Raw genomic sequence first — 10,904 nt, 5'->3', positions numbered from 1 at the left:
GTCGCAACCGTGAGTCGAACCCATGACCTCGTTCGGCCTCGTTCTCAGCGACAGGACGCCATAGTCACTAAGCTACCGCGGCAGGCTCATTTCATGATAGTTGCTAATGAAAACGTGATTATCAGCTTAGTAAGTGGCGCTCTGCGAACGTATACTTCCTTCGTAATGTCAACGTAACTCCGCAGAACCCACATGACAACATCCGTAGGCATCAAAGTTTTATTCGTCGCTGTCACTGCACATACTACCCGTTGACATTTCGTTCGCAAGTATAACAATGAAGGCGACCAAAGGCTGCAGTGATTTTGTCATCGTTTTATTGCTCGCACTTAACACAAAGCGCGTCCGATTAATATTTCCATCACATTGCTAACGCAATGAGATCATAAGAACTATTGCATCAAATATTTTTTTTCTAGCGAAAGCAGTCTTTCAAGCAATGAGCTGCATTTCCGTATTGCAATGACCGGCGTTACATAAAGGTCAATATGTAGGGAAGAACAGGCAACCGTCAAGCGACATACCTTTAACATGTAACATTATTATGCTTTTGCTTTTGCTTACGCGAAGGCTAAAATCGAAGTCATCTTGCGGTAAATAAAAAGAACTAGCTGTGACTATGCATGTGCATGGGCTGCATGAATTCACTCTTTATGGCAGGCTTGGCCGATGCCACTGAAGTTTACCCTGTTTCCGCCATTGAACTAGAGAAATAATACTTCGGTTCACAGGCCTGACCGACTCACAGCACTGAAAATCTTACTGCTGGGTCCCCGTATCGCGTTCTATCTGAAGATATAAAATAAGAAATAGCACATAAGTAGAGACTAGCATGAGCAGTCTGCATCAGGCCTCAGGCAGAGTGCTAAGCCTTATCATAACGATAAAAGTGTACATATTAATTTTAGTCGCACGACAAAAACATGTACACCCTGATGACACAGTTCTGCACAGACAACATACACTGGAAGCCAGCATCCTTTGTGGTTGGACGGCGGCCATAGGAACTTGTAGCCCAGTTTTTCACTGTGGCAAAGGCAGATAAATTCTCAAGCAATCAAAGAACAAGCAAAAAGAAGAGAGAGAGAGAGAATTGCAACGCGTTACCGCCACGTCATTTTGAGCAATAGTCGTCACAGAGTAATCACAACAAAAGACGACCTTTCTAAACTTGGACGGGTATGGTTCTACATCATAGGGAATGGCAGCTAGAATTAAGTGTCGTACAAGCCCTTAAAACAAGCCCGTGATACAAGGCCTTGAAACAGTGAATTCTGACCAACATGAACACTCGAAGTTACGCTGTCAAACTTACGCTACGTGTACTGGCACAAAATTTTTCTCGCACGCATGTAGCTTCGCAGAACTCAGTTTTATTTGAAGTAAACATGTTAATTTGCGCCTTTGCGCTAAACATGATATAATATAACGGCGAAGAGCTTCCTATTTTATTAAAGTACACAAAAACTGTATGCGTTTTGTTAGAAAAAAATGCGTGAACAAAATAAAAGCATCTATATGAAGGACATTGTAGAATTGAGCGCCATTAAACTGGAAAGTAGCGACGAAATTTGTGCTCTTTCTTTGTCTTTTGCAGGTTGTTTTAGCTTCCCTTGTCAAGCTCTTCAGAGCTAAAGGTACGCATTACAAATTACAGCCCTTTGCCAAGTACTTTCAAACCACTACCTCACCACTACGGTACTGAAGTCCAACAGTGTTTCCAATATGCGGCAGCCTGGCAGAAGCCTCCGTATTTTCGAGCAAAGACAATTCAGTACAACTGTAGACTGAATCCGACTAAACCTTCTCCACTTTCTTGGCAGAGCAGTCGCGAACATTTGCTTTCTGGCACAAAAATGAATGTGAATGACACAACTTACAAACATACACTAGAATGCATTGCGTATAGAAAAGGAGATATCAACGTCGAGTACAACTTGAGGACGAATGTATACTTCCATCACACACATTCAGCCTTCCCTCAACGTTTTCCTGTGAGTGCTCGTATTCTACAGTATTGCTGGGCTGGGTCTAACGACCTCTGCTCTTTATTTTAACTGTAAGATCAGCACAACGAAGACGTTAACGGGAGCACTCATACTTTTCTGTTGTTTTCTTCAAATGTTAGCCTCGTCTTTTTTGTTGCGCTTCGCATTATCATCATTCCAACGAAATAGTTTAGATTCTCACAGCTGATAAGCTAGAAAGTCGGAGAGAGCAAAGCTAAGGAAAGGCAGGCAGGATGTGACCAAACCAACATTGAAACAAGCCCTGTACGGAGACCTGTGAGGCACATCGAGTAAGATATGAGTAGAGTAAAAATACTAAACAACAATAAAAAAGCGCTGGATGAACACTTGTATGTGTCTACAACTTGGAAAGGAAAGCGAGTTGGTAAAGGAGAAACCCTGTTGCAGTTAGTGCCAGCATGGGCGGGCGCTTATTCGACTTTGTTCACTAGTCCAATGAAGAGGATATCTCCGATCCGTGTGTTACGGATGAAGAACAGGAACGGGTGGTCAACGTGGAACACGACCGGATGGGACGTGGTGCGCGTGTTGATCTCGACACCGGTAACGGCGGCCGCTTCACTGCCTTCCTCGTTGACTTCCACCACAGCCTTGTGCAACACCTGGTCCACGAAGAGGTCCCTGCCTCCATTGATTCGGGACAGGTCAGCCTCGCCCGCATTGAACACCCTTTTGATGCCCAACCTCTTCAACGGCTCCTTCAGCTTGTACTTCTCCTCCAGCCTGAACCTGCAACAGGCGCGGACAGAAACGCTCGTCATGACTGTGATCTCCGTGTGCGTACACTTTATGTTGTCAGTGTTATCAGAAACTGCCTATTTAAGACCGTTGCAAAGCATAGGTTACCACCAATGATCTCCGATTATCATTGTGTTGCATTAGCTGAGTGTTTCCTCTGCCTGCGAATTTTATAACTTCGCTGCACTACGTATAATCTTCTGCCACGTATGGCTTCGTTTCCCTTGTCTTGTGACTCATTCTGTTATTAAATAAACCCCCTGGCCATATTACTTTTTTCCACCTTCCTTTTCAGGAGTTACCGTTACGACGAAATACCTGTAGATATTGCATAACATACTCGCGATATCTTTCCTCTGCTCTTCCACGATGCAGTGCCTTCACGACCGCAGCTATTTATACTGAATCGCACGCGTTTTTGCAAACATTGAATACTTTTATGGGAGTTGGTTATAATATTACGCAAACATCTTCATTACCAGATGATGACGTGGCTGTAATTAAATGCGGAAGATGTATTTCCAACGTTCGCAAGTTTTCTGGGCTCGTTGAAATCAGCGGCTAGGCTACTGTAATTTTCTCCAAATCTGCCATGGTGGATTTTTTTCCCCAACTGAAATGAAGGTAGTAAGTCTATAACTGTGCAATTTGTTGTCATCCGCTTTCTTGTGAAACAGTATACGCCGATAATATCCTTCGCTACGGTTGCTTTTGAAGTCATGAGCACTGCTTATATATGGTCGCAATCTTCCCGAGTACAAGCACCTTCGCAGTCTTCTGTCAGATCCTCTACATGGTATTCCATTTTCTGATGTGTGAATGGCGTGTTTGTTACACGCGCGCAAACTCCTGCTCCCAAAATCGAACGCCCGCGCGTCATCGACAGTTCGTTGCTGGGCAAATTGACCTCAAAGTTGCCCGAAACACAGCCACCACCTTGGGCTATTCTGAAACCCGCCGTAGACTCCACGTGATGCATATATACGCCGCCTATACCCGAGCCGCGGAGTGCCCTTGAACGCAAAGTTGCGTTTCCACTGGCCGGCACCGTAGAGTGCTCGTCGGGGATTTTCCACAGCATTGAGGTGAAATCGTTCTTCATAGCAAGTAACTTCGCGTGAGAAAACAAAGGGGATTGCTTAAAGGAAGGTTTCGGTGAAAACATGGACTAAAGTTCTGTGGCCAGGCCACTTGACCACGCCTCGAGTGAGCAAATAGAGGATCACTAATTCATCGTAACTTTGCGGTGTATTATTCTAATCCAGCCTCATTCTTTCGGGTGTAGAACTTCATGTCCGTGTGGCGCGTATGAAAACTGGCAACATCTTAAGCACGACTCTCAATGCCGATGTTGAAACCCCGTAGAACACGTGATGAAAGGAACTCAATATTGGAAGAAGCATAGGCGTCTGAATAGAGAGAGAAAAAAACACGATTGGGAGAGGATGCAGAAACAGAAATTGCAGTTCATGCTTTCTACCTTCATTAACGTAATTTAGAAATTCGCGGAGAGTGGATTTCAGTTAATGGAAACGTACAGTTTTTTTTATGTAATTAAGCGATGCCAAGGAGAAATTTTCCCAGTTTATTCCGTGACCTCAAGCCTGTCTATTGGGAATCACACAACTTGCTTTAGGTGCGCTCAAACCTAATCATCGTGTTGATAATACAGAATGAAGAATGCACCTCCCGTTTTCCTATTTTCTTTAAGAAAGAAGGTATCGCAGCTTAATATAACAGACGACTGATTTCTCAGTTGAACAAACTAGGTTCGTGTCCCTGAAAAATAGAATTTCTAGACTGCGTCTTTATCGTGATACTACCTGCAGGTACCAGTAATCGCTAGTAATCGGTGACGACATTCTTATTGCTCGCAGGTAATATTTACAAAGCTAATAGAACGCAACACTGGCCGTATGATTTGCTCGTGCCTCGGCTATCGCATCGTCGCTTATTGTAATTTATTTCCCAGCGCGTGAGCGCTAGTCGGCAAACCGCTGCACTTACGTAAAATATATTTTTTTTGCGAATTTCTCCCCACATATGCACTTTTCCTGGTTATGAAAATGAACAAAGGCACTCTTTAGACTAGGTGGAGTCATATTACATACCTCTTTATTTCCTATATACTTCTTTATTTACTTTCTTTTCTTTTCAGCTACTCAATGGACGACGATACGCAATTCTTTTGTAAAGTGTCCTCTCTTAAGCCCATAAATTTTGTATAAGTGACGTCGGCTTCTTGTTTCAAAGGGGTTTGTAACGCGCATCGACGCGTGGGATGCGTCTCAGCCGGTGTCTTGGTGCCGGCCGGGAAACGCGGGAAAAATAAAAGTTGGGCGGCGCGTGCTCGATTCGAAAGCTCGGCCCGCGCAGTGCTGTTCTAGAAGGCTGCTTCGCTGGTCCTCTTGGTCGGGCGCTCGCGCGGGATCGAATCCCGGCCACCGCGGGCGCATTTCGATGGGGGGGGGGGGGGGGGGGGGGGCGAAATGCGAAAACGCCCGCGTACTTAAGACTTAGGTGCACGTTAAAGAACCCCAGGTGGTCCAAATTACCCCGGAGTCCCCCACTACGACGGGCCTCGTAACCAGAGCGTGGTTTTGACACGTAAAGCCCCCCTAATTAATTAATAATCTCATTCGACCCTTCGGTTCCTTACAGCTTCATAGTCCGTTAAACCAAACGAAACCAACAGACAGTCAGGAAAAATAAGCATAATGTAAGTTAACTGCGATATTAACATAAATCCAAGCATAAATTTTCAGTAAAAGCTAGTTATCTTCTCAGGCTTTCCTTGGCTTCATTACCTGTTCCCTTGGACTTGTGGTCACTTAGAATAAATTGAGACCTTCGCTCCTCCTCTTAATCTTATATTATAGCTGGTAGGCTGTCCACTGGGAAAATATTTACGATATGGAGGCTATAAGCAGGATGTCCCAACTATCACGCATCAAGTTTTAAAGATATACAAACGCGACTTAGCTGGACAGAACCAAGGTAATGTTGTTTGCCATCTCTTGGAGATACTCAGATTATTTTTTTTGCATTCCGTCTAATTACATAATTAGTCTTAAATATTTTATGAACTTATCCAATATTATAATTGGATGAAAAGTGTCAATGAGAAAATTGTAGGGCAACGAAAAACTCCCGCTACAGGCTTCTCTAGCTCAATATGTGCTACATAAAAGTGTTTTTTCCAGCGTGACAGATGCCCGCGAATTCACGCAGTTTCTTGAGCTTCCAATCGCGCGGCAATTTTGCGTGTATTCGCTGGTCACGGTGTAGTGGAGCACTACCGATTAATTTTGATCACTTGGCATTCTTTAACGTATGCCTAAATTTAAATGCAAGAGTGTTTTCTTTCAATTCCCCCCACTGAACGAAATGCGCCATGGCCGGAAATCAAACCGAGGACATCGTGCTCGGAAGCATCTATGTAAATAAATTTACAGAAGCAATGTACACCAATTCAGCTCCAGACACAGTGCTACACATACATCAATGGGGCACACGATTACGCAATAAACTATATGGTTCCACCACTGTAAATTTCACAAAGGGTGATGCCAACTTTCGGCCTGGCGAAAAGTAAGAAAAACATCCCAACACGGGTTGCTATTACGGTTATCTCAGATAAAGCCAACGGCTACCTATAAAACACGAAAACGCGCATTTTTGTAGAACTTACAATGTCCAGAGCCTTTGTCCTACATAAAAATAAAAACCGATCATCGTACTTCAATTTTTCTTTAACACCATGTTCGTGTCCGTTTTCTTTAACTTTAATGAAACTTGTTTAACCTCAGTGGAAGCATGCCATCTTACCTAGGGAGGTGAAGTTGAACCTTAATTTGGCGAAGCCGGGACAGAGCATTTCTAAGCACCTCCAGCTTCAGGGCCCTCTTCAGCACTTCGACATTAGTCCCGTTTCGGGGGACCAGTATCGACATGCTGTAGTCGAGGCCTTTGTAAGGTAGATCCAGCACTGTGGCTCCGATATCGCTGGCATAGGCGTATCCCGCCTTGATAATGCCCTGCATGGTGTCGACGCTGGTCGAGCGACCGTCGCCCGTGTAGAAGGGGGCCTTCGCCGTTTCGGACCGGTTGAACATTGTCAGCCACGTCCCTTTGAAGTAGACGGCGTCCACAAGCACCAGTCTGGTGTCTTTGGAGAGCGGTTCGTCGAACAACTTACTGATCTTCTGTTGCGTCTTCTGATTCACCCACGAGTTTATGACGTTCACGGCTGACTGGCCCGCTCCAATGAAGTCAACCTTGAGAAGCTCGGCCCCGAAGCCGGTATTCAGGGCGTTCACGTAGCTCGGCAGAGCGTTAAGCTTGTCGTCCAGTACCGCTGCGTTGGCGATCTTTAGCGTCGAGTTGGACGGCGCGAGCAGACGACCATTGTGCTCAGCGTGCGCGCTCAGGACTTTGTCCTGTGCGAGACTCACTATGTTGTACCTCAGGGATTCGTGTAGTTCTCGAAGCGTCATGCCGTCGGCACCGGCGTAAACCATGGCCAGGGCTGTGGTCACGCTGTACGGTGAGTAGAAGACGTTTTCGCTCTGGGAACCCGACAGCAGTGGGAGTAGTCGGAAAGCGAAGTCGTTGCTTGCGGCAATCACCCTGACGTGGTCTTGGGCCGAGGCCACAGCGAGGAAGACCCCGACCAGGCAGAAGACCGTGAGCTGCATTCTGCGAACCTTTCGGAGAAAACGGAGGGAAGCGCGGCGGATCTTAAGCACAGCACAGCTCTTGCATCGCTATGCGATTCGTCGCAAAACGTCGTCTTGCCATTCCTTTCGGCGTTTCCCGCAAAGAAGCTAGCATAAAGCGTGCCTCATGTTTTGCGGTTACATTGACGGCCTCGGTCGGCAGTGCCTGCACCTTCGCAGAAAAACACTTACCATACGCATTCCTGTCTGCGTGTGCGATGGAAAAAGCGAAATCGAATGACGCAGGGAAAGATTTATGCCCTCCTATGAAAGCTTCGCGCATGTTTTTGAGCGCTAACATTACAACACTATAACTTGGCGCCATAAAAGAACTAAGAAATATATCCCATCTGTTGCTTATTTGAATTGACAAATATTGTCACGACTATAATTCTGACACACAAGATACTTTTGACGCACGCCTCCAAAACGCTGAAAGACGGCCGCTTTCGGATGGTTCAAAAACTATCGAGCCCATAGTATAATGGTGCTACTCATTAACACTGTCGCTACACAACACAGCTTACTCTGGCACCTCAATTCATTAGGCCATCGGATGCTGCAGCCATCGAGCGAAATAGTTCATTTGTCCTCGTGCGACCTCCATCATTTTAGGCTTAGACGAAAGCTTTAGAGCAAGCTCCCTTGCTGCAGCTTGTTATGCAGCCCTGTTCCGAGAACGCCGCTGTAGATTAAAGATTACCGGCTAATTGCCCGTAGAGGCCCCGAGAGAGCTTACGCCAGCTTGAGTCACAGGGAGGGAGACAGAAAGCGACTATAATGTCGCCCGCGAAGGAACCGAGGCTACAAATAAGCAAATTGCAAGTCAGCGTTGATCCAATTCTCATACAGCCGCAGTAGCATTGCTCCTTTGGTCATTATTATCATCGCGTACTTCTCTCCATTGCTGAATCACGTCTATACTATACGTTTTATCATTCGTGAACATAGCTACAAGCAACGACAAATATATTAACGAAGCAAAACGCGAAATGCCCGTCAGGTACGATAAGCGAACGCCTGCAGTACCTCTACAATTACGTCACGGTACGGCTATAATTAGATGGCGAACTGGAAATCACCTCTTCGTTGAGGAAGCCACTGTCAGTCGCCTTATTGCTGGACTTCTAATGAGCAGGCTTTGCTGAATTCATGTGCACGCTACAGCCATGCGGCGCGTTTGCGCTCGAATATCGTGCGGCGAGTTCCTCACACCCCCCCCCCCCCAAAAAAAAAAAAAAGAACTCATTAACTTAATGGCAGCACCCGTCACAGCTATAGTCATGAATACTGTGCGCGCGCTCTCTCGCGCCTCGTTCGACATTCCGGCCCCGGGCAAAAGAAAAAAAAAACACGACGCACGGTTTTCTTTCACGCTGTCTTGGTGGTCCGTCACAGACGCTCTGGTAGGCACCGCGGACGGGACGATGTTCGACTCGAGCCCGGGTCCCGTGTGCGCTGGGTTGGGTGCCTGCGATGTGCAATGTGCGATGTGCGGTGGCCCACGCCCAGCTGTGAATTGTTGTACACCTGCTAGTCTCGCGCACTTGTCGACGCGCGTGTGCTTGCCGACACTGGTCGAAAGGGACCGGTTTCTTTCTGCCTTGCGGACGTTTCGCAGCGGTTGGAAAAGTGGAATGTGGGAGAAAGAGTGGCGTGTTGGGAGAACGGCAAGGAGGGTGCGTTGCGTCGTCGCGCCGTCTTCCTTTTCCCAGACGACAGGCAGCCGTGCTGTTGCTGCTTCGAAAATCCCCTGACGGGCACGCGCGCGGCCGGCGCAGCCTTGGATATCGACTAGTGTTGCGTAGATGAGTGCGGCCGCAGCCGGGCACACAACATGCCGTTCGTGGAAGGTGAACGCTGCGTGATTTTCTTTTTACGCTTCTTTTGTCACGTGCGCCCGGCATTCGATATCTCGTTTTTTCCGCTGCGAGAAGTAACGGGAGCCGCAGAATAAATGACGCTCGCGCAGGGCGCGTGATTTGGAAGGCCAGTTCGTTATTGCCCAGCATGGTCGTCGTTATATGGTCGATAAGTAAGCCGAAAAATAAATGGCCAACTAACATTTCCTCCCTCTTTTTCAATGAAGAGCAGAAAGTGAAGATGCTGAGAAGAATGATGCGCTAGTTACAAGGTTAAATAAATAGCCAAGACATTTGTTAGCAAGCGTACGTTCATTGTCTGTGCCACGTTTCAGCTGATTACTCATTCTTCTGTTGCAGTTATTTTCTCTTTCGATTTAACTTCTGTTTTCCACGTCACCTACTCTTTGTCACTCTTGAAGTTTTATTTCCGGTCATCACTCGTCATAGTCTCTTCGGCCAGCCTATTGGGTATGAGTCATATATTAAATAATGACGGCATTATCGTGTTCCGCACACTTATACACCACACGTATTTGAATTTTTTGTTGTCGCAGGAGCTGCGTATAACTGTATAACTTGAGTACTGCAACATTGATGGTGTGTCGAGTCCGAAGGTCTTAGCGGCAGCTCGGGGCCGGCAGCTGATACCTGATGATGATGATACGTATGCTAAGATGCAGGCGATCTCGATGACGAGTTTAGTGTAACGCATCTTGCAAAAAGGTCAGGTTTATCCACATTTAGAAGGTTAATCTAGAGCTACAAGTTAGTTTCGCGGGGTGAAAACGGGTTAAAAAAAATCCGGCAAAATATTCCGGCGTGGAACCTAAACTAACCGTGCATTGAGGGAGGCACGCAAAATAATTTGGCCATTGTTGTGGTTAAAATTTGGAAGCTTCTTTACGCATATGTTGTTACTTTCTAAAAAAAGAATCTTCTTGTAGCATTCTCTTTTGTAACAGGCGGCAATTGGGGCTGCTTAAGCTTTGCTGCCTGGAGTAAATTAGCAGGGAGTCACGCCATTGAAATGCCGGCGTGCTTGTGTTGTCCTTCTTGTTCTTTCTTGTGCTTGGGTTGTAACGTGCATCCTACGCAGCGGGTAGGGTTATCAGTGACAGGGTGAACTTTGTAGTTTTCCGGTTTTTGATGAGAGGGGCATGGAGGTGGGGGGGATGCATGAGTCAAGGAGAACTCCTCCATGGGTGTATACCTTGACAATGGAACATACATGAGGTACTCTGTAATTGCTGCGAATTTTTGTGTAGGGACTTCGGTTTGAACGGAAACACACGGTCTAATGGTCTGGTGCGTATACGTGGAGTTCTTCGCTTACCGGTAAACCCCAATAAAATCCAAATTTTGCACCCCGAACAAAATTTATAAAAATCAAGTTGCAGTAAAGATCGATTGCATTGTATTGGTAAAGAGTCAAAGACTGAATATAGTAAATTGTGGTTACTCAGTGGCTATGGCGTTGGGCGCAGAGCACGAGGTCACGGGATCGACTCCCGGCCACGGCGGCCGCATTTCGATGCGGGTGAAATGCGAAAACA

At 46.4% G+C, this 10,904-nt stretch overlaps 1 protein-coding gene across 2 annotated transcripts; it reads right to left on the bottom strand.

The window, feature by feature from the left end:
- Positions 1-300: 300 nt before the first annotated feature.
- Positions 301-9,172, bottom strand: LOC142579231 (iripin-2-like). 2 transcript variants are annotated; one of them, XM_075689227.1, is made up of 4 exons: positions 9,017-9,172; positions 8,849-8,957; positions 6,597-7,474; positions 301-2,759 (listed from the first exon to the last, which is right to left on the bottom strand). In XM_075689227.1, the coding sequence occupies exons 3-4, from the start codon at positions 7,463-7,465 to the stop codon at positions 2,441-2,443; spliced, it is 1,188 nt and encodes a 395-aa protein (XP_075545342.1). In that variant the 5' UTR covers positions 7,466-7,474; positions 8,849-8,957; positions 9,017-9,172; the 3' UTR covers positions 301-2,440. The 2 variants fall into 2 exon arrangements, with proteins under 2 accessions (XP_075545342.1, XP_075545341.1); XM_075689226.1 differs by having other exon boundaries at positions 8,849-9,172.
- Positions 9,173-10,904: the final 1,732 nt, after the last annotated feature.

The sequence above is a fragment of the Dermacentor variabilis genome, chromosome 4, assembly GCF_050947875.1.
Source record: "Dermacentor variabilis isolate Ectoservices chromosome 4, ASM5094787v1, whole genome shotgun sequence".
In the NCBI taxonomy this organism is placed as follows: domain Eukaryota; kingdom Metazoa; phylum Arthropoda; class Arachnida; order Ixodida; family Ixodidae; genus Dermacentor; species Dermacentor variabilis.
The sequence above is the reverse complement of the archived record's forward strand: the minus strand, read 5'-3'. Positions and strand labels throughout refer to the sequence as shown.